The sequence below is a fragment of the Podarcis tiliguerta genome, assembly GCF_965153285.1.
Source record: "Podarcis tiliguerta genome assembly, chromosome: 8".
Classification (NCBI taxonomy): domain Eukaryota; kingdom Metazoa; phylum Chordata; class Lepidosauria; order Squamata; family Lacertidae; genus Podarcis; species Podarcis tiliguerta.
Genome location: NC_139541.1, coordinates 68,706,849 through 68,733,066, shown reverse-complemented (window position 1 = coordinate 68,733,066; position 26,218 = coordinate 68,706,849). Strand labels below are relative to the sequence as shown.

Here is a 26,218-nt window from a genome sequence, read left to right as displayed (position 1 = left end):
TGTTGTTGGACTTACCATCATCTCTTACCATTGCTGGCTGGGATGGATGAGAGTAGTAGTCCAAAACATCTTGGGGCACCAGGTTGGGGAAGCTTGGGTTAGAAAGGCTGCAGGTTCGATCCCCGTAAGCGACAGCTGCATATTCCTGCATTGTGGGGACTTGGACTAGATGACCCTCAGGGTCCCTTCCGACTGTACAACTCTATCATTCTCGGGAGGACTTGGGTTTAAATCCCCACTTTGCCAACACAGTGAGCTTCACGACCTTGGATCTTTCACTCTCTCTCCCCAGCCTACCTACCTCACAGGGTTGCGGTGAGGATAAAATGGGCCAGGCAAGCTGCCTTGAACTCTTTCAAGGATGGGTGGGATTAAAAAAAAAAGTCTTAAATTGTAACGCTGCCTCCTTCTGTCCCTTCTCTAGTGGGTGAATTTGTGAGCGAAGCTCTCCTCGTGCCCGACAAGTGCAAATTCCTGCACCAAGAAAAAATGGATTCGTGCGAGACCTACTTATTTTGGCACAGCGTGGCCAAAGAGGTGAGCAGCTGGGAGCACCTTAGGGAGGGGAAAGTAGCAGAGGAAGGGTGGGAAACCTTCGTTTTTCCAATTGAGGATCACATTCCCTCAGGAGCGATCTGCCAGCCTCCCCTTTCCTCTCTCTCTTTTCCCCACCACTGAGTGGGCTGCCTTGGGAAAGGAAGGTCACTCTTGCCCAAGGTCTCAGTCAATGGTTTGTAGAAAACTTCCCCTTCCAAAGCTCTGCCCATTTTAGCATATCCTCTTTCCCTTTCTCCAGGGACTTGAAAACAAGCCAGGGACTGCAGGTTTCCTATCCCTGCTTTAAGGCAAGCTCTGCTGAAGGTGAAGAGGCTGCCAAGACTCTTTAAAACAGTGTTTTCCCAAACTTGGGTCTCCAGTTGTTGTTGTTTTCGGACTACAATTCCCATCATCCCTGACCGCTGATCCTGCTAGCTAGGGATGATGGGAGTTGTTGTCCAAAAACAGCTGGAGGCCCCAGTTTGGGAAACACTGCTTTAAGAGAGAGTTGAGAGAGTGTTTGTGCCGCAGTTACAGGCTGGTTTTTGATAACCCTCGCCGCTTCCTCCCAAAGTAGGATGCTGGCAATGATAACTTTTAACCTCCCAAGTTTCCTATTAAATGTCCCTGGAGGATGACAGTGATATAATGCAACCTAGGATTAATTTCTGGGCCCAATTCAAAGTGCTGGTTTTGACCTATAAAGCCTTAAACGGCTCAGGACCACAATACCTTAAGGACCGCCTCTTCCCATATGAAGCTACCAGACCCTGAGATCATCTTCTGAGGCCCTTCTTTGTGTGCCTCCTCCTCAAGAGGTCAGGAGGGTGGCAACATGAGAACGGGCCTTCTCTGCAGTGGCTCCCCGTCTGTGGAATGCTCTCCCCGGGGAAGTCCGCCTGGCGCCTTCACTATACATCTTTAGGCGCCAGGCAAAAACATTCCTTTTCTACCAGGCCTTTGCCTGACCTGACATCCTATACCCTTTTTAAAATGCTGGCTCTTTTCAGGAGGGGGGTTAATCTGGTTTTTGTTTTGATTTTATGTAAGTGATTTTTCATGTGAACCTCCCTGAGACCTTCGGGTATAGGGCTGTATAGAAGTAAAATAAATAAATATTAATAATAATACTGTACATCATGTCAAGCAAGTCATTTTTACCGCTGACTTTCTTTTGGGGCTGGGGAGCAGAGGAAACATGGAAGTTCCTGCAGAGCTAGGCAGCTGTTGTGTTGTGTGTGAGTGGAGGGGAACACGGAGGGAATGTGGGTGTCTGGGATTGCAAGTCTGCGTGTCAGATAAGTGTTAAAGGGGAGAGTTTGTGTGAACTGGGTGCATTTGTGAATGGGGGGTGAGGGAGATAGTAGTCCTGGCCAGGTCTTGATCCTACCCATTACCATGTGGTCCTTGGGCGCAAAAAGGCTGCCCACTCCTGGTATGGTATAAGTGTGTGTGTGTGTGTGTGTGGCAATTTCACAATAGCACAGAAAAAAACTCTGGAATTTAGCTTCCTTTTTTAAAATAGTGTGGGGGTTTTTGCTGCTTTTTAATTTCAAGTTACAAAACATATCCATACAAGGAATACAGAGCTTAGTAGGCATACAGAAAAGAAAGAAAAAATAGGAGCTGATGGTTATAGCTTTATATGTTCCAAGAAAGGCAGCCAAATGAAAGTAGCCATAAGGTTCCGTAAATCAATGGAGGGTGGAAACCCTGTCTGGTTCCCTTAACCAAGTCAATAAAAGGATACCATGTCGTTTAGAAGGTGTGAGTCTTTCTCCCCACCCCAAGGCGGATATTCCTTTTGTGAATTAGTTAATTTGTCCATATGTCCAATACTTGTGAAATCCAGGCTTTTAAAGTTTTCCCTTTTTTTTGCAGTCACTAATCTCACTGCAGTTAATAAATGGAGGACGAGGTCTTTAAGGGTTATGTTCTTAATCTGAGGAGTAAAATAAGATAGGAGGGCTTCCAAAAAACATAGGTTTCCTTTATAAAAAAAAAGTTTTTAGACCTCATGAGTATGAAAATAATGTTGGCACGGTGCAATCAGTGTCTGCCAAAATCTCAGAAACAAGAATGGCTGCTGGATAAGGTTTCAGGTCCCTGTGTTATTTCTTCTTTGCCCTGCCCCACTCTGGAGTAGCAGAAAGTGGGATACCGTATTTTTTGCTCTATAAGACTCACTTTTTCCCTCCTAAAAAGTAAGGGGAAATGTGTGTGCGTCTTATGGAGCGAATGCAGACTGCGCAGCTATCCCAGAAGCCAGAACAGCAAGAGGGATCGCTGCTTTTGCTGTGCAGCGATCCCTCTTGTTGTTCTGGCTTCTGGGATTCAAAATTTTTTTTCTTCTTGTTTTCCTCCTCCAAAAACTAGGTGCGTCTTATGGTCTGGTGCGTCTTATAGAGCGAAAAATACGGTAAATTAGGAAAACCAGTTTTAAAGTGTAGAATATATCATGCACAGCGGGAGAAATCATGTAGATGTGTTTAATTTGCAAAAGGTCTACAAGTTGCATGATTTGTTTGGTATTCCTCGTAACAGTTTTGAGATACTTTGATGCAGAATTTTAATTTTCTTTTAAATGTAAAGTTCGCCCACCTCACAGTGAGAATTGGTTGCATTCAAACATAATTGGAAACCATGAATTGGTACTATGTCTGTCTTTTTATGCTAGTTTACAAACCATGTTCTGTGAAAGCCTGCCAAATAAGAATATCCAAACCACAAACTGGGGGTGGTTTGCAAACCATGGTTTGTACTAACCACGGTTTGCTGCGGCATCTGAAGTCACAAACCACAGTTAGGGTCATTGTTCTGCCTTAAAAGAGGCTGTTGCCCCATGGTGAGAGGGGTGAAGGTGTGTGTTGAGCAGATGGAAAATGAAAGGAGACAAGTGGCTGCGAACCATGGCTTGCTTGCTGTATACATCTTGAAGCTCAAACCATAGCGCAGGTTCAAAGCACAATGGCTAGCGCAAATCATGCTTTGGCGTGGTGTCTGAACTGAGCCAATGAGTGACTTAGCAGCATTCTGACATTGTTCATCTCCCATTCCCAGGCCTGCAGCGGTGAGGAGCTGGAGCTTCACAGCTATGGCATGCTGTTGCCCTGTGGGGCAGACCGCTTCCGTGGGGTCGAATATGTGTGTTGCCCTGCACGCCCCACAGCTCTCAGGCTGGAACAAGCCACTGAGGCACCCCAGATCCTGGCCCATCTGAGAGAGGAGGCCTTGCACAGGTGAGCAAACGACCCCAAGCCGCACTTGCCACTCACCCTTTAATGTGGATGGGGTGCTGTATGGGACACTTTGGAGCTTAAGAGGATTCATGTTGGGAAATTGCAATATATTCCCCTCCCCCCACAAAATAATCAGAATTTATTTTAATTCAGGTTTTTAATTGTGCAAAATTCAAGGCCCTATTTGCTTCCACCCTGGTGGCATTCACACTGCTTAAGATGTTCTGCAAGGTGTTCCCCACACAGTTTCCCCCTTGCCAGAAAGACCCCCCCAAAATGCACACTCTTCCCTTTAAGTATCTATTGTGACCGGATGGTTGTTTCTTCAGCAACAAGGTTCCGACAGGACGCATCCCAACAGAGGAAGAGAGCCTGGAAATGGAGGAAGAAGGGGACCTGGATGAAGATGAAGAGGTGGAGGAGGACGAGGACGACGAGGAGGAAAGCCCTGGAGATAGTGCTCCTGACCCCGACCCTTTCCCTGCTGCCTGGGATGACTATTTTGTGGAGCCGGGTTACTATGACGACAGCATCACCCAGACTACCATCACGACCACCACGCAGACCACCGAAGAGGATATCAAAGGTAAGCTCTGGAGGACAGGGCAGGGCTAGCGACTGGAGCCGGGATGGTGAAGCTGTGGACCACCAGATGTTGTTGGGCTCCAACTCCCATCAGCCCCTGTGAGTGTGGCCAGTAGACGGGGTTGATGGGAGTTGTAGTCCAACAGCATCCAAAGGGCTACAGGTTCCCCACCTGCTCTTCCTCACTTACCTGTTCACCTCTCTAGAAGTAGCAGGAGGGAGGAGAAGGAGCTGCATCCTCCTCCATCCTTTCCCTCACCTTTCTGGGAGGCCCTGTTGATCTGTCTTATAAAAAGCAAGGATGAGAGAGGCCTACTGAAGATGCTTATCTCAAGAAATGGAACCTGAAGCTAGCCGTACTTTGTTTTTCTGAGAGCGGGTGAAGTCAGCGCTCCCATTCGGGGCACTTCTGAAGGGTGAAGTTCATGGAATCCCTGCTGCAGATGTTACCACATGAAAGGAGGGGCGCATGGAGCCAGCAAGCAGCTACAAGGGGTGGTAGGACAAGACGGAAATGCTCAGCTGCTTGTCCTGGTCACGTCTCCTCCTCGTCCTCCTCACAATGGGGCGCCTGTTCTAGAGGCAGCTCGGAACCTGGCTCTCCCTGACACAAAGGGGCAGACGCAGTGAGCCAGTGCGTCCCTCAGCCGACACAGCTTGGGGGCGGGGCACAAGGGGGCATGCCCGCCTCAGTCTGTGAGGCGCCAAGGGGAGCTGAGAATTCAGCCTTTTTTTGCCTTGTACATTTTTTGTAAGAGGTGGGGTTTGATTCAATTTAATGCATTGTTTAGCTTTTCATTCAAATGGATCTCAAAGCAGCTTACAAACAGTAAGAAACAACAACATGGTAGAACATCACAAATACAGGCAGCGACCATTCTAGGCAACCGTGCACGCTGAACCTGAAAGTGACATGAAAAAGTCACAAAAAAGGGCAGAATGGGGATGGGGCGGAATGAGGTGTTTGCAGGCTTTTTCAACGTTGTTTGAAATATATGCGATTTCCCTTAAATGCACAGTGCCTTGGAACGTAACCCCTTCATAAATTGGGAGTTGTCTGTACAGCATAAACCATATAAAATAATCAACAAATACCGTATTTTTTGCTCTATAAGACTCACTTTTTCCCTCCTAAAAAGTAAGGGGAAATGTGTGTGCATCTTATGGAGCGAATGCAGGCTGCACAGCTATCCCAGAAGCCAGAACAGCAAGAGGGATCGCTGTTCTGGCTTCTGGGATTCAGAATATTTTTTTTCTTGTTTTCCTCCTCCAAAAACTAGGTGCGTCTTGTGGTCTGGCGACATTACAGTAATATATAAAACAGTGAATATCACAGTGAATATATAAAATCTGTGAAACATTATTAATGAAACAGCAACTGAAAAATAGGGGGGGCTTTATGCCATGTGAGGCAATATTACAGCCTTTGTCAACATGGCGTCCTCCAGAGGTTATTGGACTATGACTCCCATCACGCTGGGGCTGATGGGAGCTGGAGTTCTAGAAGGTTGGAGAAGGGTGTGTATTGATGCCTCGCCTGAGTGGGGAGCCCCCTGTCCTGCGGGGCATGTTTTGTGTGGGTGGGAGGGCCGAGGCATGTTGCCTTGTGTAACTCACTTCCTGTGTTTGCAGTGGCCCCCACCCCTCGCCCCACCGACGGAGTGGACGTTTATTTCGAAATGCCCGGAGATGGGAACGAGCACGCCAACTTCCTGCGTGCCAAGATGGACTTGGAGGAGCGGCGCATGAGACAGATCAATGAGGTGATTGGGGGGGGTGCAGCTCTAGAGCAACTGTCACCCCAAGCGAGGGGTGTCCTTGGTGAAACACACTTCCCTTTGTTTAAATTGTGAACATCTTCAATTCATCGGTTCACAACTTAGAAGGCACAATTTGTCCTCGTCGCATAAGATGATAAATTTGCATGTGCGGATTTGATCACAATCGCTCAGAGGCACATCTTGCTGAATAGGCTTTGATGTTGTAAATTTCCCCCATGAATAAGACAAACCAAGTGTTAACACAATGCCTGTCATGTAGGCCAGCTTTACGAGTGAAGATGAGCTGATTGTTTTGTTTTGGCTGCTGAGTGGATAGGAGAGAGTCTGTGGCAGGGGCTCCAAACAGTCCCCTGGGACACCTGCCCATAATTCCATCTCTAAACGTTGAATTTACTCTATACCAGGGATGTCCAACCTGTTGATCGCAGGGTGTCCCTGGTTGATCCCGGTCAATTGCAGGACCCTGAGTGCCCCCCCCCCCAAAAAAACTTCTTGGAAGTTGGACGTGCCTGGCCTATACGAAACAGCAATATCCAATATATAAAATGCATGCCTTCAAGCCTGACAAGCGATACTGGAGATGTAGAGTAAGAGGACACAATAGGAACTCCATCACGGGGTCAGGGTTTGTGCCAGGAAGAGATGTGGGCCTTTTCGTGGGAGCATCATCTGCACCTCATTGCTTCTTTTCAATTCAACAGGTGATGAAGGAGTGGGCTGCGGCGGACAACCAAGCAAAAAACCTGCCCAAGACGGATCGTCAGGCACTCAATGAGGTGAGGACTGGAGAAGGACTGTATTGAGATCAGCTCTGGAGACGCTTTGCCAGTAAAATCAAACCACGTTAGTAAGCGTAAGAAAGGACCTTTTCAGTGATGGCCCCACACCTATGGAACACTTTACCTACCAAAGTGTGAATGGAGCTTTTGATTGAGACTTTTTAATGGACTTTTTTTTAAAAAAAAAAAAAACCACCTATTCCAGCTTGCTTTTTCCTAGGTGTTTTTCTTTAATGATGGTTCTGGTTTGGGAATTGTTTTACATCTTGGACAGATTGTTTCTAGGCTTTTAAATGCTTTTGGGGAGGTATTTTTCATGCCAGTATTAAAAATGCCAGCTGCGCTGGGAATTTGTTGAAAGGGTAGGATACAAATTCCCAAAATAAATTAAAACGCGTTGAAAATAACACATTTTTAAGTTTCTTTCGTTGCTACTTTTGTAATTTTTCCATTTTTGAATGCTGGCTTTGGAATGTCGATATTTTTTTTATATATTTAAATGGCGTCATTTATCTCCCCCATTCCCAAACTGCTATTTTATGGAAGAAAGCCTATGAATTAACTTCATGTTTTGTCTGTGTAGATGTATTTACTGGGGCCTCCATCAGTCCAACCCCTCCTGTAACCTCTCCAAAAACCCCACACTAACCCTTGGGGAATCTTTTTTGCTTCTGCCCCCACCCCATGGGCCAATTTTGACAGGTGGGCATAGCTACCCATACGTCAATCGCGTCACGCAATTGTTATTTCACATGATTGGCAGGCGGCTTGCTCCTCCCACCCTCCCAAAGCTCAACATCAGGTGTTGAAGGGGGCAGCGCAGGGGGCTTGCACATCTGCTTAACTTCAGCGGTGCTGCGCAGCACTAGATGCTCCCAGACCATCACCCTGTGGCCCCAGCAGATACATTTAACTTCATGACCATCTCGCCTTTTCTCTTGGCTGACCCAGCACTTCCAGTCCATCCTTCAGACGCTGGAGGAGCAGGTGTCTCGAGAGCGACAGCGGCTGGTCGAGACTCATTTGGCCCGTGTGGTGGCCCTGCTCAACGATAATCGCCGGGCAGCACTAGAGAGCTACCTGACTGCTGTGCAGACTGATAATCCCCAGGTAAGGAAAAGCATATAGAGGAGGGAGGGGATGAGTTGGGTGGGAAGCTGCTCAGGGATGCTGTTCTTTACCTTTACCTTTACCTTTACCTTTACCTTTACCTTTACCTGGTTGGATGCCATTGCCTCCCTCGAATGGCACCACTCTTTGGGCTTTTTGCATCTTTTTGGTTTTATTAAATTAGTTTTTGTTTTTGTTTTTCATTTTCATTCTTTTATTTATATTTTATACGTTTATTTACATTTTATACATTCTTTTTTATAAATTTTTTTTGACAAAGTCATAATCATAAATAAATAAGAAAAAAAAATGTGCACCCCACCACCGAGACCCTTCCACTGTAACTATCCAACCTCCCAGAATGTCAACACCTTTTTCGATGGTTTGACCGCTTTCCGTTTTAACAGTATAAATTCTACAAACACCCTCCGTATCTCCTCACAATCATTTCTTCTGCGTATTCTCCATCTTACCTTAATGGCACATTTTAATTTATAATTAATAGCTATACCCCACACCTCTTTATACCATTCTTCCATTTTATATTCTGCTTGCCCCTTCCATTTCCTGGCTATAATAATTCGTGCAGCTGTCAATGAATTTGTGAGCGAGTCCTTCATAGCCTGTGAACCTTTCACCGTTAAATTAGTTTTTAACAATAAGATAATTGTTGCTTTCGTTTGTAAGCCACTTTAAGCAGCTCCCTTTTGTAGAGGAAAGTATGAGGGGTTTTTTTTAAAAAAAAATGCATTAACTTGTCCTTTTCTAGTTCAAATTCTTTCTTCTCCCCCATTGTTATCACCCCCTCTGTTAAAGATCTTTTTGTTTTTCCTTGGAGACCTTATTACCCAGACTCCCTTGCGCTCTGCACTGACTACAAATCTGGGCATGTTAATATACAGGACACATTTGTCCAGCATGTGCCCAATGTCATGTAGATGCACATGAAAGCTTCACATTGCACATGGATGTGCCACTCTATGTATGTGTGAATTTAAATGTTAACTGACTGCACATGACATGCTTACATGGGTAAATGCTTTACTCCCATCACCTGTAAAAATCAGGCTTTATATTTCAAGTTTTCTGTGTGCTTGGGCTCTGTGAACTCAAGTGTGGAATCTGGTACTGGGGAAGAATCCTGCACATACACAGAGCAGCAAAGCGGCTAAAGTATTAGGTAGCAATCTTAGACATATTTTAAAAGAGAGTAAGATCTATTGAACGCTTTGGGACTTAACATCAAGCAAACATGCCTAGAATTTCTCTGTTTAGCCCAGGACATCCAGTTCAACTCTCCACACAGCCATAAATCTCACTGGGTGGCTTTGAGCCTTTATTCATTGTGTCTCAGCCTAAGCTCTACCTCACAGGGTCGTTGTGAGAATAACATGGGGAAGGGGAACCATGTTTGCTGCCCTGAGCTCCTTGGAACAAGGGCTGAGCAAAAAATGAAATGGAAGATGTGAGTTCGGGTCAGTTTCTGGTAGAACTCCTGAGAATCTCTGATAAACATTTTAAGCAAGAAAGCATTTTTTCCCCCTACACGGCAAAGGCTGAGAATATGAGTTTTTGAAACCCATATGGGCAATGCAAAGTTAAATTTCTGAAACCAGAATTCCAGTGAGCTAAAAGTTATGGCTGCTTGCTACATGACTTTTGGACTTCCTGTAATCAAAAAAATAAGCAAAGTGGAGGAAGGTACACGAGATCGCCCCTCTCTACTCCCTTTATCTTTCGGTTGTCTTTCCTTGCAAGCTCCTTTCCTGTTTATCTCCTTTGTCTCCTCTGTGCTTTCTGCTGCTTCTTATGCCTGGTACAGCCTCTTCCCTGCTATTCATCAAGCTGTTTCAGGGCCAGCTTAACTGAAGGCAAACGTAGTGGCAGCCTGGGGTGCTGGTAGTCCAGGGGTGTCTTTCTCAGCAGCCCGCAAGAGAAAAAAAACTCTGCTAACCTGCAGTTTTAGGGAGGCAGCGCAGAGGCAGCTTAGCCACTCCTTGGCACGGCTGATATCCCTTCATTCCAGAAAAGAGGATCAGGGGCCTTTTCCTGCCTATTCCAGGGCACATTTGCAAAGACATTAAAGATTAGAGTAAGGAAACAATTTTCTGTTCAGATTTTGGTCACCTGATGTGCTGAGCAGCAGAGCAAGAGGGCTGGGGCAGAATTAGAACTCATGACAAATTTTGGGACAGCATGGAGGGCAGGCTGAGAAAGGGCAGAGGCTGGCAGGATGTACTGAGCCAGAATATGCTGCCCTAGATGCACTGTCCTGGACTCCTAGGGAAGGAAGGGCAGGGTATAAATCCAATTAATAATAATGATAATGGCAATAATTGTTCAGAGCACCAAGCCCTCTGGTCAGAGGACTGTGTCGCTCCCGTGGCCTCCGCAACAGGCCTCTGGTTGTGAATGGAGAACAGTAGCAAGCACGTTGTCGAGTGTCATGAATGCACAATAAAGCAACTGTTTGTTTATTGCATTTGCTGCGCGGGGAAAGAGATGGAAATGAAGGTTGATCTAGGAGGATAACAGACAAGCAAACCCTGCCTGAACATTTTGAGAGGGCGGGTGAGGGGGGTTAGAACGGTTAGCCTGGAATAACCTCCGGAGCGTGCAGGTGCCGAGAAGAGAAAGATGCTCGTCCCTGTCATCCTGTGTCTTGTAATATGAACAGTGCGAGGCAAATGTGTTCCAAGCAATACAGATCAAAACCATGCAAAGTGAAGGGCTGGGTATTGTGTGCCTCCTTTGGGTGCTTGGAAATGGACCGGATACGAGCAGGAAGGGGAAGCAGGACGCAGAAAAGTTGCACAGAAGCTGTCATAGAACTGTCGGGTTGGAAGGGACCACTAGGGTCATTTGGTCAATTATTATTATTATAATTATTATTATTATTATTAAACCCATGGGACGCAGGTGGCGCTGTGGGTTAAACCACTGAGGCTAGGGCTTGCCAATCAGAAGGTTGGCGGTTTGAATCCCCACGACAGGGTGAGCTCCCGTTGCTTGGTCCCTGCTCCTGCCAACCTAGCAGTTCGAAAGCACAAAGTGCAAGTAGATAAATAGGTACTGCTCTGGCGGGAAGGTAAACAGCATTTCTGTGTGCTGCTCTGGTTCGCCAGAAGCTGCTTACTCATGCTGGCCACATGACCCGGAAGCTGTCTACAGACAAACGCCAGCTCCCTCGGCCAGTAAAGTGAGATGAGCGCCGCAACCCCAGAATCGTTCACGACTGGACCTAATGGTTAGGGGTCCCTTTACCTTTACCCCACCCATCTGGCTGGGTTTCCCCAGCCACTCTGGGCAGCTTCCAACAGAACACTAAAATACAATAACCTATTAAACATTAAAAGCTTCCCTAAACAGGACTGCCTTCAGATCCCCCTGCAATGCAGAATATCTTTTGCCCAACGCGGGGCTTGAACCCACGACCACGGGTTTAAGAGTCTCCTGCTCTACCAACTCAGCTATTCTGGCTGGTTACGTTAGAGATGTTGTTGATAGCATGCTTGGAAGTGGACACATCTAACATCACAAACCGAGCCAGCTGAATCAGGCCGATAGCTCATCTAGTCTTGCATCCTGTTCCCATGTATCTATGGGAAGCCTGCACATGAGCAGAGCATTCTGCCTCTGACAGTGGAGACCAAACATAGCAATTGTGGCTGATGGAATATGCGCAGCTTGCGGACTTGTTGTTGTTTAGTCGTTTAGTCGTGTCCGACTCTTCGTGACCCCATGGACCAGAGCACACCAGGCACTCCTGTCTTCCGCTGCCTCCCACAGTTTGGTCAAACTCATGTTAGTAGCTTCAAGAACACTGTCCAACCATCTCATCCTCTGTCATCCCCTCCTCCTTCTGCCCTCAATCTTTCCCAGGGTCTTTTCCAAGGAGTCTTCTCATGAGGGGGCCAAAGTATTGGAGCCTCAGCTTCACGATCTGTCCTTCCAGTGAGCACTCAGGGCTGATTTCCTTCAGAATAGATAGGTTTGATCTTCTTGCAGTCCATGGGACTCTCAAGAGTCTCCTCCAGCACCATAATTCAAAAGCATCAATTCTTCGGCGATCAGCCTTCTTTATGGTCCAGCTCTGACTTCCATTCATCACTACTGGGAAAACCATAGCCTTTACTATACGGACCTTTGTCGGCAAGGTGATGTATCTGCTTTTTAAGATGTTGTCTAGGTTTGTCATCGCTTTTCTCCTAAGGAGCAGGTGTCTTTTAATTTCGTGACTGCTGTCACCATCTGCAGTGATTATGGAGCCCAAGAAAGTAAAATCTCTCACTGCCTCCATTTCTTCCCCTTCTATTTGCAAGGAGGTGAAGAGACCAGTGGCCATGATCTTAGTTTTTTTGATGTTGAGCTTCTGTAGAATAAGAGAACAAGATGAACATACATTTAGTGAAGATTGGAAAATGTTTATTGAATATATGGGGGGAAATTGTGTATATTTGAAAACATGGGCAGCATTAAGATAAATTCAACAGTGTAAAGAAGTTTTGATGGATGTAATAATGGAATACTGAACGGGTTAATTTATATAAAATAGGCAGGATTTATGTTCTGCAAAATCAACCATGGAAAGAGAAGAAGGGAAGTCACTGATATTTTAAGGTTGTTTAAATGAATATTCTAAAATGTAAAACAGAAAATTTAATAAAAATTATACAAAAAAAAAAGGAGAGTGTTAGCCAGTGGTCATAGAAATGTAGGAAGTGGCCTTATACTGAGTCAAACCAGCTTGAGGATACTGGGAATTGAACTCGGAACCTTCTGCATGCAAAGCAGATGCTCTACCACTCGCATATGTCCCCTACACTCACTTATGTGTTTCTGTGAGCTCAGGCCATTGGTTGGTCTATCTCAGGGGTCAGTAAACTTTTTCCGCAGGGGGCCGGTCCACTGTCCCTCAGACCTTGTGGGGGGCCGGATTATATTTGGGTGGAAAATCCCCCCCCCCGACTCTCCCCTCCCTTCTCCACAGCACCGGACGAGCCCCAGTGGCTGCTTACCTGTGCCTTGCGAGTGGCAGGGGCTGGTGGTGGCGGTGAGACAATGAGCGGCGTGAAAGGGCTGGCTCCGGAGAGGGGCTGCTTAAAATGGCGCTCAGCCAACCGCGGCTCAAGAAAGCCCAGCCCCCCTTCCTCCTCTAGGCAGGGCAGGGGAAAGCCAGGAGGAGGGAGGGAGGGAGGAGGTGCCGCCACAGTGTGTGTGAGGGAGGGGGGGGGGAATGGCACAGCCTAATTGATCAGAAACCCCACGCCAATCCACGCGCCGATTCCTGGACCGTCCACAGACTGGATCCAGAAGGCAATTGGGCCGGCTCCGGCTCCCGGGCCTTGGTATGCCCACACTGGCTGGCAGTGGCTCTATAAGGTTTCAGGCAGAGTTTTTTCCCCAGCCCTACATGGAGATGCAGGGGATTGAATTTGGGCCCTCCTGCAGTTTTCTATTGGGAATAGTACTAGGAAGTATAAAGGAAGAAGACAGGACATTATATTTGTACGCAACAGTAGCCGCAAGGCTATTGATTGTGAAAAATTGGAAAAGTGCTATTATACCGACAAGGTGTTTAATTGCTTGCCAAATTATTGGAGTACTACAATATATCCAAAACAATGGGAGAAATTGGAAGGATCTCAAAAGAGAAGATAGACAGGGATTGGAAGGGGTTTAAAGGATATTGTAAAACCATACTGAAAAATCAGAACTCCTATTAGAATAAACAAGTTCTTTTTTAAATACTGAAATACTGTATAAGATGGATAACAATGTGTAATAGAAAAAGAAGCATGAAATTAGGTTAAAGGTGTGTGAAAGAAAATAATAGAAGTGGAAAGAAATTGCAATTGAGTAGATTGGAAGTCTAACACAAAGGTGGGGTGAGGGGTGGTGGATGGTGATGGGAAAAGGAATTATTTGTGGGATTGAGTTTAGGTATGTTTGAACTTTTTTAAGGATTGTATGAAATGTATGTTTGTATGCTTGTATATTCGCAATATGTGTGTATTAATGCTGAATTATTTTAACAATAACAACTTTTCAAAAAAAAGGAAAAGAAATTGGGCCTTCTGCATGCAAGGCAAATGTTCTACTGCTGAGCTACACCTGCACCTGCCTAACTTGTTTTGTGTTTTCTTTTGTCCTCTCCCTTTGACCCAGCCGGACCGCGTCCTGTTAGCCCTGAAGAGATACGTGCGAGCAGAACAGAAGGACCAGCGCCACACCCTCCGACATTACCAGCATGTGGCAGCTGCTGATCCCGAGAAGGCTGAGCAAATGAAGTTCCAGGTCTGGTTTCCATCCTTCCTCTTCTTCTTCTTCTTTCTCCTCCTGCCCACCCGCCCCCCCAGGTGCCCCTGTCTGGGGTCACACCTTCTTGGCGGAGGGGAGCAATAATAAACCTGGGCTGCTCTCATCCCCAGGTCTACACCCACCTGCATGTCATTGAAGAACGGATGAACCAGAGTCTGGCACTGCTCTACAAGAACCCTCAGCTTGCCCAAGAGCTTCGAGGAGACATTGGTAGGTCTAGATGAGATGGACCCAAAGGCCTGACCTGGTAGGAGAAGGTTTCCTAGAGATTGCCTTCAGGGGGATGTTATGGAGCTCCTCCTCTCCTTATCCCAGCTGCCCATATCATAAGATCTTTAGAGGAGGCCCTTATGCACAGCCAGCTGTCCTGTGAAGTTCAGACCCTTCTTTCTGATGGCACCATATCTGTGGAGGGCTATGGCTCAGCGGTAGGGCATCTGCTTTGCACCCAGAAGATCCCAGGTTCAGCCCCCTGACATCTGCAGGTGAATGCCCCATCTCTGAAATGCCCGTCAGTGTCAGGCTTCATGGACTAGTCTCCCCCCCCCCCCCCCCCTTGGCAGTAGATAAGCAGAACAAGCAAAAGGAGTCACTTACCAGTTAGAGATTTTAAGGACCACAGCAAGAGAACAAAGAATCCATTCCTAGGAATGAAGGTGCTCCCAATTAAGGGTTCCACCCGCTTCCCCCCTAGTCACCCACGTCAGTTCCTCGTCTTGCAACCAGTGTGCTTTCTGTGCTGCCACCTTCTCTGCTCTCCTTGACCTTGGGCTGAGCAGATGGACGCTTTCCAGCGAGAGAGAGTCTGTTAACTAACTCTCTCCCAGTTCTTCTTCTCCTAGCTGTTCCCCACCCAGTTCTTCCCAACTTCTGCCTTCTGAACTATGTCCCTCTGCAAACCACTGTTCCAAATCTATACTGTCCCACTGCTCCTGGGAAGATTCAGGGTCCTGACTAAGAGCAGAGGGAGGGGGAGGCTCCCACCATTATTCCTCAGTGCAGCGCTCCTCAGCACGGCGACACTGAACTCAGTGGACTCAGTAAAAGGCAATTTCCCATGTGCCTATTTTGGAGAAGGGCCAAAGCCCAGTAGAAGAAGATCTGCATTGCGTGTGGAAGGTCCCAGGGCCGGGCCTTATGTCTCCGGGTAGAGCAGGCAATGTCCTCAGTCCGAAACCCTTGGGAGCTGCTTCCAGTTAGTGGAGACAATATTGAATTAGGTGGCCTAATGGTCCAATTCAGTTTAAGGCTGCTGTCTTTATAGTCTTAATGCCCTTCCTTGAGGGGTAAAAACTGCCAGCAGTGTTATAATCATTTCTATGTCAGATCAAAACTACTTCATTTGCCTGGGCTATTTCAAAAAGTCCCAAGTTTTTGGAATTTTATTAGTAGGCAGGCATGCTTTTTTAATATACCGTATTTTTCCATCCATCAGACACCCCCATGTATAAGACACCCCCTATTTTGGGGGACTCCGATTTAAGAAAACGGGGGAAGATCTATCCATGTGTAAGACGCCCCCAAATTTTGGACATCATTTTTTAGTGGGAAAAGCTAGTCTTAACCTGGTTGTTACATATGCTGGTGTGCTCCTTAATTATACGGCATTCATTTTTATTTATATTTGCTTTTGTATACCATCCTGGTTTCTCTGTAGATGAAGGGTAGTCTAAAAGCCTTTTTTTTTAAAAAAGAAGGGAAATTCTGCAAAATGCTGAATGTCCTCTTTGAGTGATGAGTTAGATTTGCCAAGCAAACACAGAGAGGATCCCATAAGGATGGCTTTAAATAATAATAATAATAATAATAATAATAATAAAGTTTGGGGGAAACAGTTGCAGCTCACATAATTAAGGGAGGGTAGGAGTGGAGTCAGCTGATGTTCAAGGCAACTCTCTGACCCCTCTCTCTGTAATGCTCTCCTAGAGGAGCTGCTGCGCTCAGAACGGGTGACCACCAACGACCTGCTCACCACCTCCATCTCAGAGACACGCACCACTGAGGAATTCCTGCCCATGGACAGTAGCGAGGACTTGGTTTCTGAGAGCCATTCGTACCCCCGTGATGGAGAAGGTGAGTTCAGGATGCCTTTGAAAGAGATGATGCTTTGCTTAGCAAAGGTGACCAGCACACCCCTCAAGTCATGACTGTCCCTGGAGCATCATAGTGGCCCAGTACAAAAGGAGCCGGTTCACAGGAGATCTTGTTTTTATTTTAGAATATGTCTAGGCTACTTACTATTCAGAGAATTGCAAAACAGTTCACACCATAGAGATACGCATTCATAACATTTTGGGGGGAAATGATACAGGCATGTAGGATTGAAGAATCCAGCATGAATCATCAGGAACTACCTGAACAATGGGCAGGGATGGAGGAGAAACTTGGTTCTGTTTGAGTTTTAATGTGAACCTGCCCAATTTCGATTTTTCAAAACATAGCTTTCCTTAGAAATTCTCACTTCTAATTTTGTCACTTCTAATTCGACTTGTTTGTTTCCTCTTGTGAGTCAAATCGGTAGGACTTGCTTTTTGGTACATAGATATTTGGGGAAGACATATCCGCTGGGGAAACTAAGGTGCTTCTAGGCTGTCACTATTTGCAGGTGTGATTCAGTCACTTGCAAACAAATTCAGGTTGTATGATAATAGTTGATTAGGAAGCCTTAATCTTGCTTTCCCCCCCAAAAGCCAGACTTCTTGCAGTAAGGGAAGTGACAGTGAAATGCACCTGGAATTGTGGGTTGCTAATTGCTTTATGCAATGTCATCTAACCTCCCTGCGATCCAATCAGAACAAATATTCAGTAGACAGCATCTAATTTCTCCAGAAAGAAATCGCAATGGTTGCTCAACAAAGCCTTTTCTAGAACTGGCTCTGTTTTCAATTTAGCCAAATTCTCACTTATTTTTGTATTATATTTTAAGTTGCTTTGATTTTCTTTCCTTTTTTTAAAAAAAACCATCTCAACTATAAAGTGCAATAACCCAATCATCATCATGAGTGCACGAAAAGCAGGTTGTCTGGAGAGGCATACAGGTTTAAAAATAAGAGCGATAGAGATGAACCCAGCGAAAAGAATCCAGCCACAGAGAAGAGAAATAATGAGAGAAGCCACCAAAGCAAACAGCAGCAGTCTGGAGACAGAAAAGAACAGATAGCAGACACATTCCAGATGTAAAAATGGCTGGCTTGGTGACTGATTGTATCTGAGGATCAAAGGATAATGAGGAGTGCCGAGATTGCATGCTTGGGCAGAAGGATGGATGGTGAGATGATCAAAGTCCACAGAGATGCAGACTGTGAAAGAAACGAAGAAAGAAAATATCTTAAATTTGATGGGGAAAGGCCATAGCTCAGTAGTTGCCTGGCATGTCTGGTTAGAAAGGATCTAAGAGCCGATGGTGGGACAGACCTTTGCTGGAGACATTGGAGAGCCGCTCAGACAAGGCTGAGATAGATGAATAAATATTCTGACATGGATGAAAGCAGTTTCCTATGGGCTATTCTTAACCTTTATAAAACTCAACTTTTAGACCCGGAACTCATGCCCCATATGAATGGGTTGAGTGATACAGCCAAGTGAGAGATTTGTGGATGGGTTCTTGCTCATTATTTGACTCTTTTTGCAATTTGACTCTATGGTTCAGTGCTCTCTTTCCATCATCTGACGCATTATCAGTATGGTCAGTTTTGCTTCGATGTTGATAATGACCATAATTGTTGAAATTCCATTTATCTCCCATTTTAAGGAGATCCGAAAAGATCTCTCCAAACAGGGCAAATGGGCATTAAAGCAGCTCGTGCAATTCAACGCAAGCAAGTGCAAAGCTTTGTACTTTGGGGGCAAAAAGCTACATCTTCACATCTATGTTTATGGGGTCTGAATTTGCTAGTGGGGACTGGCCAAGAAGGAGGTATTGGGATTATTATGGTGGATAGCTCAATGAAAATGTCTATCCAGTCTGCAGTAGCTGTGAAAAATGTGAATTCCATTTTGGTGACCATTAAGAATATAAATTAGGAAAGGAATCGGAAAGCAAAACTGCCAATATAATAATGTCATCATAAAAAATCTATGGTGCGACCACATTTAGAATACTGTGTGCCGTTCTAGTTACCGTGCCTGAATACAATACGATATTGTAGAGCTGTAAAACATTGAGGAAAAGGCAATTGAAAATGATGAAGGGGCTGGAGCAACACTCCTTTGAGAAAAGGTTAGAGTGTTAGGAGCTTTTAGTTTCGGGCGGGGTGGGAGAAAGTGAGTAAGGGAGAATATTATGTAAAGAAAAAGGATAGAGAGATGTTTTCTACCCTCTCTCATAATACTAGAAGCCAAGATCTTTCAATGAAGCTGAATGTTTGAAGATTCGGGACAGATGAAAGAAAGTGCTTATTCACACAGCACCTAGTTAATGGCCACAAGCCTGGGTGGCTTGAAAAGAGGGTTAGGCAAATTCTATCAATGGCTACTAGTCAATTTTATGGAGTTGTTATTAGTGTGCAAAGCCCTGAACAGTTGGAACCCACACACTTGAAAGAGTGCCTCCCCCAATACTTACAAGTCCTGCCTCTTCATATTTGTGGGAGGGGCTCTGCTTGTGATTCCACCAATGGACACGGCCTTTGGCGTAGCAATGTGTGGCATAGCCTTCTCTGTGGCTGCCCCTATTGCAAAATTGCCTCCTGATGGAGATCCAATTGAGCCCCACCATGATTTCCGATGGGCATAGACCTATCTATTTGTCTGGGCCTTTGGTGTATAGTCAGATGGGAGGTTGAGTGTCCAGTTGTTTGCTTTCTGCTGTATTGCATCTAATGATTTAACCTTTCTGTGTTTATTGTTTGGATGCTGATTTTATCTGTATGGTATTGTTAGACCGCCTGGGCTCCTTCTGTAAGCAGGGTGGGATATAAGAATAATAAAGAAGTGAAAATAATGATGGCTGTGTACTACCTCCCAATATTGGAGGAGATATGCCTCTGAATACCAGTTACTGGAGGGCACAAGTGGATAGGTTGCTATTGGACTCGGGTTTGGCTTTCAGGCTTCCCGGAGGCATCTGATTGGCCACTGTGAGAACAGGATGCTGGACTGTTTAGGGATAGCTCAGTTGGTTAGAGCATGGTGCTGATAACGCCAAGGTTGCAGGTTCAATCCCTGCATGGGACAGCTGCATATTCCTGCATTGTATGGGGTTGGGCTAGATTAACCCCGGGGTCCCTTCTAACTCTACAATTATACAATTTTATGACTAGATGGAACTTGTTCTCTTATGTTCACAAACCCAATCCAGGCCCTCCTACAACAACAATTTAAACCAGTGTGTTTCCCAAACTTAGGTCTCCAGTTGTTTTTGGACTACAGCTCCCATCATCCCCAGCTAGCAGGACCAATGGTCAGGGATGATGGGAATTGTGGTCCAAAAACAATACAGTGGTAAGACTCAGCAGACTGAATGTGTTTCCTTGTTTAATAGCATTGTCTAATTGGACCCTGTGAGAGTGCAGCATAACCAAAGCTGAGCTGGGATTTGAACTTGCATCTCAGTGCCCAGTCTAGACATGCAGCAGAATGAAGTGTTGGAATCGACTGCAGCGAGGCATCTCGCCCTTTTGAGTGCTCCCCTATGTTAAAAGCTCCCCGCAAACAGAGAATGAGCTCAGCAGACAGACAGGCTAGAGCTCTGCTGTTCTGCTGTGCTACTTGCTGAGTGTGTAACATGAGGAAGCATTCCAAAGCAGTATCCCCCACCTGTAGTCTGAAGAGGTTGCAGTTCCAAGACTTTTTTTTCCAGATCCTAAGCAGTGACATCATCTTCTGGAGCCCCGGGCGGGGGGGGGGGAGTAACTGATGGACTTTGTTCTTGCTCTGGCAAGTGAATGAGGTAGTTAGTAGCTAGACTTTCGTGTTTGCTTGTGACAGATTAGCATACAGGAAGTCAAGGAATGAGGAAAAATAATCAGAGGCTGGATACTTCGTTCCTTTTCTTTTGATAGGGTTCCTTTTTCATGCCTTCAGTTTTTGAATAGCAACATTTCTTTACTTGGTTGCTAGCATTTCTGATTTAAAAACTAAAGGTTGCACTTCAGTTGGCTGAAGGTATCGGTGTGTTTTTAGAAGCTGAACCATGGGTAGGCAAACTAAGGCCCGGGGACCAGATCTGGCCCAATCGCCTTCTCAATCCGGCCTGCGGACGGTTCGGGAATCAGCGTGTTTTTATATGAGTAGAATGTGTGCTTTTATTTAAAATGCATTTCTGGGTTATTTGTGGGGCATAGGAATTCATTCTTTCTCCCCCTTCAAAATACAGTCCGGCCCCTCACAAGGTCTGAGGGACAGTGGACCGGCCCCCTGCTGAAAAAGTTTGCTGACCCCTGAGTTGAACCTATGCAATGGGAAGGTCAATGGAGCTACTCCCAGGAAACCAAGCATAGGATTGCAGTGGTGTTGATATGTGGTTGTGTTAATGTGCTGATGTGCGTTCCCAGAATAATGCCTGCATTTTTTGGACTTGACGTGTGTCTATAGGGACCCTTGCACTTTACCACTTTGCCATGTATCACTTTAGAATCATAGAATCATAGAGTTGGAAGAGACCACAAGGGCCATCGAGTCCAACCCCCTGCCAAGCAGGAAACACCATCAGAGCACTCCTGACATATGGTTGTCAAGCCCCTGCTTAAAGACCTCCAAAGAAGGAGACTCCACCACACTCCTTGGCAGCTCTTACTGTCAGGAAGTTCTTCCTAATGTTTAGGTGGAATCTTATTTCTTGTAGTTTGGATCCATTGCTCCGTGTCCGCTTCTCTGGAGCAGCAGAAAACAACCTTTCTCCCTCCTCTATGTGACATCCTTTTATATATTTGAACATGGCTATCATATCACCCCTTAACCTCCTCTTCTCCAGGCTAAACATGCCCAGCTCCCTTAGCCGTTCCTCATAAGGCCTTTGACCATTTTGGTTGCCCTCCTCTGGACACGTTGCAGTTTGTCAGTGTCCTTCTTGAACTTTACCACGGCTTCTGTTGTGTATGGACCCAGCCTGGGTCCAAACACCAACAGTCATTGAAAGCATTCCAGTTCTTAGAAGAAAATTCTGTTGGCGGCTTTTGCAGATGCTCACCTGTTCAGCCCAAGGCATCTCCAGTCCAAGTGGCCAGCGATGGAGAAGACCCTCTGCTTGAGACTTTGGAGGGCCATTGTCAATCTGAGTAGGCAGTACTCTTCCATTTGAGGAAGGGCCCCGTTGGCTCAGTGGTAGAGAATCTGCCTTGCCTTGCAGAAGCTCCCAGGTTCAAACCCCAGCATCTCCAGGCAGGACTGGGACAGACTCTTCTGTGAAATCCCAGAGAGCCCTGCCAGTCAGAGTGGACAGTACTGAGCAAGATGGCTTGGTGTGAGGTAGCTTCCTTTGTGCTGGACTAGATGAGGAAACAGCAGGTCTGGCAAATGGCAATTCCCTGTGCCTGTCTTCTGCAATCTGCAAGCCTCATTGGAAGGCCCTAGGTTTCAGGAAGAGAATTATTTCACTGAAGCCCTTTCTGCTTGGGCAACAACCAAGGATCTCTCTGCTACTAATTTTTCTCATCTTAAATTCAGTTTACTAGATTTTTGCATCAGTTTGTGAATCTTTTTTTTTTAAACTCATGAAAATGCATCAATATTTTAGTTGTGTGCATTTCTGCTAATATACCCATTTTTGCAAGTGATTTTCCCCATCATAGAATTGTAGAGTTGGAAGGGACCTTGAGTCCAACCCCCTGCAATGCAGGAATCTTTTGCCTAAGATGGGGCTCAAACCTGTGACCTGGAGATTAAGAGTCCCACGCTCTACCAACTATTAGATCATTTTTGCATGTTTTGTGTGTTATTTCGCAGTCAGAGATGCATTTTATGTACACTTTCTCCCAATTTACACATTTTTGGGATGTGCAGATTTTGAAAGACAGCTGTTGTTTTGCAAAAGCCTGATGTAGATAGTCTCTCTTCCAGTGCAAACTGAACTGGATTTCTCACCTCCCGCCCCTCGCCCAATGCTAGCAGCAGTATGATCTGGACATGTTTAACATCAGTTATCCTGCGGTGATAACCTAAGTTATATTGCAGCCAGAAATTTTGTGGTCTAAGGGGAATTTGTTGGGGGGAGCCAAAACCCAGCCGTGTACGGGAGATATTTTACTCAGTGTCTTATAAAGCAGCAATACAGCCCACCAGCTTTTAAAACAGAGATTGCCTAATGGGTTTAGAGTTGTTTGCTTGCACTGCTGCTTATGAGCAATCGGGTAAAATACCTACATGCTTTTTTTTGTTCTGTCTCCACAAGCAAAAGGTCTGACTTCTGTCTAATGAAAGCAGAACGTTCTAGGGAAGGGGATATCTTTAGAGGAGGTCAGACCCCAGGAGCACTCTGTTGGCTATAATCTTATAATAACCCTTTGCTTCATGTCAACCGTTCAATTTGCTTCTATGAGTTCAAAGCATGAATGGTAAAAATAATAATGCTCTCTGGGGTGTGCAACTCGCCTCTCGCTTCATCCTAGATTAATAAGAGATTCTGTAGCACAATAGCAGCGACGCCGTCTCCTCTGGTATGCAGAGTTGGGCGGAGGGAACGGCACAGTTCCCTAGAGGAAAACAGCAGCCTATGAATGAACTAAGAGAAAAGAGGGTGACTGATGCAGTGATCTTATTATGCTGGATGGCTGCTACACCAGAACGATCACCTCCGTGATGTGAACGGTGCTCCAAAGAGGCAAAGTCGACAGCGTACAACAGCAGCTGTAGGAATGAACGCGAACAGAGCAACATGGACGGCCAGCATTGCCAGGAACTCCTGCTGCTACCTATTAATCATTGCGTTACGCACTGACGGTGCCTCGAGGCTACCTGCGCGTAGAAGGCGCCATTCGGAAGGTACAGAAGAGCAAATTGCTAGGCTAAGACTGCCTTACCCTGTCCCAGGCACCCTCATGCTCTCGCTCATTGGCATTCTCCCTGACGTCCACATTTCTGGCCCTAACCACTTGGGGGGAAAGGCAGTGAAGTCATTGTGACATTAGTTCTGTGTCCAACAGGGAGCATCGCATCAGAATCACGTCTCCAGTTCTGCTGCATGTATCCTGCAAGGAACCACGAGCCGTGTCCCCTTTCACTTTCTTGTCCCCAGTCATAGGTGTACGAATGTGAGGAGACGTATCAGCTGGTGGGAGAGTGAAGCTCCCCCATATTTGTTTTTGTCTCCCTGCTTGCCACCAACTGCGGTTTTTATTTTCTTCAGATGGTGTCTAAATGATGATATCTCATGATGGGGAGGGCGCATGCCCTTGTTCTCTGGTGTGCAGAAAGTGGGCAGAGATCTGAGTTTTCCTTGCTCACTGGAACTTGGAGTCTCAACAAATCTAAACGAAGTCTTTCCCGGTTCAACTAGCCTTTTAAGTAGTCATCTTTCCTGGTCTGTGTCTTTATTAGAATGGTTTTTGTATGTTCTAGTTATTTTATAGGGACGCGGGTGGCGCTGTGGGTAAAAGCCTCAGCGCCTAGGGCTTGCCGATCGGAAGGTCGGCGGTTCGAATCCCCGCGGCGGGGTGCGCTCCCATTGTTCGGTCCCAGCGCCTGCCAACCTAGCAGTTCAAAAGCACTCCCGGGTGCAAGTAGATAAATAGGGACCGCTTATTAGCGGGAAGGTAAACAGCGTTTCCGTGTGCGGCTCTGGCTCGCCAGAGCAGCGATGTCACGCTGGCCACGTGACCTGGAAGTGTCTCTTGAGTGAGATGGGCGCACAACCCTAGAGTCTGTCAAGACTGGCCCGTATGGGCAGGGGTACCTTTACCTTTAGTTATTTTATATTTTGTGCATTTGCTGCCCAGGGCTCCCTCAGGAGGAAGGATGGGATATACATTTTATTATTAATAATAATAGTAATAGTAGTAGCAGTAATAATAAAATGTTGTAAGGACTGACAAACTACTTCACACAGTGCATAGTTCAACTGCGTCATTCATCACCACAAGGTATAGCGATGGCCACCAAACTTGGACAGCTTCCAATGCAGGTTAGACAAATTCATGGGGAATGAAGCTATCAATGTCAACTAGCTATAATGCCTGTGTACTACCTCCAATATGCCTCTGAACACCAGTCACTGGAGATCATGAGTGGGAGAGGTCTCTTGAACCTGTGTCCTGCATCTGGGCTTCCTGTATGCTGGACTAGATGGGCCTTTGGTCTAATCCAGCAGCACTCCTTTTATGTTCTTAACTTTCTTTTTCTGGCATGCCTTGTTTCAATGGCTTTCAAACATTTTTTGCCTGTAGAAGGAATTCTTTCTTCCACCAATGTGTTTGCTTCGGGAAGAGCCCCTTAAATATCAGTTGTGGAACTCTTATTCAGTATAGAAGGTTCTGGAACATCTTCTTGCTATTGCCATGGGTGCAATAGACCACACACTCAGAACTCACCCTACAAGAGAGGAAGTAATTACCAAAGCATCTTTCAGGGAAGCTTTTCTGCCATTGCTGGTCTTCTCTTTGAGGGGACCCCCAGATTAGGGGTGAGGTAGGCAAATTTATCTAATTCACACTTCCTGAAACAATATGCAAACTGAAACGCAGACATCCTTTCACATGTGAAAGTTTCTGAATTTTGTAGTGCAGTTCTCCAGCCGAGTAATGTGTACAAAAATTCACATACTAGGGTAACGTATGCAAAAAAAGGGCACATTTTAATGAAAATAATATACAAAAATGCATTGTTTAAAAAAAGAAACCACTTTGCTTTAATGTGTATGTTACAAACATTGCATACAAAAATCTGTGTGGAGAAATTTGCAATAAAATGCTGACGAATTTTCCTGAGAACCTTTTAAAAAGAGATTTGCAAATTGATAGGGAAAAGTGGAGAGCTGAATTTAAGATTTGAAAAATAGGGAATTGAGGGAAACCAAAACAGATAGGTTAGCGCCTGTCCCTCCCCCAACCACTAATGATACCATGTCCAGTGAATCTGCAGTGCTCCTTCAAACACAACTTGAAAACCAGTTGCCCTACTTGCTAGCTTCTGCTATCTCAACACCCTTGGCCTCAAACTTGTCTTCTTTTTTCCTTTTTCTGTTCTTTTCTTTCTTTATGCTATGCTTAATCTCTTCTCCTGCTGCTCTGTGGGGAACGAGCAGATTCTGAACAAGCGGACAAGAAAGGTGAGTGCCCCACTCCTATATACAACACCACCTCCTTGTGAGTTTTGGTGGTGTGGGGGGAGAAGAGTTTTGGGTTATTTTTTGTCCAGAATAACTCCATGCCAGAGTAAATGGTAATGTCTGAGACGCTTAATGACTTGAGACCTCTGTTCCTCTGTCCCACAGCTTCAGGGCTGGCAGAATATGACTATCCAACCAGTGACAAGGCCTTGCTGTATGAATATGAACGTAAGGTAAGCTGAATGTTTCTGTAGCATTTGTTGTTTTTATTAATATTTACAGCCTTCCTGTACTCCAAGCAGCTAGAGGTGATGGGCATGGTTCCCCTACCACAACTCTCATTTCAGCCTCACAATAACCCTGTGAGATATTCTGAGACCCACTCCATCTTTAAAGCACATCCCTCCCACCCAAGAATTCTGGGCACTGTGGTTTCTTAAGGGTTGCTGGTTATTATAACTGCATGAGGAGTAAACTACAGTTCCCAGAATTCTTTGAGGGAAAGCGTGCTTGAATTTGCTTTAAAGGTATAGTGTGTACACAGCCTGAGAGACGTACTTTCTGGCTTAAGGTCAACCAGTGAGTTGAATGGGGTTTTGAGCTTGAGTCTCCTCAGTCCTAGCCTGACACCCTGTCTAGGCACCACAACTCTCTCACCATCATTTT

The 26,218-nt window shown here is 45.7% G+C and overlaps 1 protein-coding gene across 2 annotated transcripts in view; it reads left to right on the top strand.

Annotated features, from left to right (window-relative positions):
- Window positions 1–26,218, top strand: part of APLP1 (amyloid beta precursor like protein 1) — a 49,923-nt gene that overhangs the window by 12,682 nt on the left and 11,023 nt on the right. The window contains exons 4-14 of one of the 2 annotated variants that reach the window (XM_083455205.1): window positions 425–537; window positions 3,598–3,776; window positions 4,106–4,362; window positions 5,994–6,124; window positions 6,844–6,918; window positions 7,873–8,031; window positions 14,200–14,328; window positions 14,463–14,562; window positions 16,279–16,425; window positions 25,529–25,552; window positions 25,718–25,785. In XM_083455205.1, the coding sequence (XP_083311331.1) occupies window positions 425–537; window positions 3,598–3,776; window positions 4,106–4,362; window positions 5,994–6,124; window positions 6,844–6,918; window positions 7,873–8,031; window positions 14,200–14,328; window positions 14,463–14,562; window positions 16,279–16,425; window positions 25,529–25,552; window positions 25,718–25,785 (1,382 nt within the window). The remainder of the gene's footprint in view (window positions 1–424; window positions 538–3,597; window positions 3,777–4,105; window positions 4,363–5,993; window positions 6,125–6,843; window positions 6,919–7,872; window positions 8,032–14,199; window positions 14,329–14,462; window positions 14,563–16,278; window positions 16,426–25,528; window positions 25,553–25,717; window positions 25,786–26,218) is intronic. The other variant, XM_083455206.1, reaches the window with a different exon arrangement.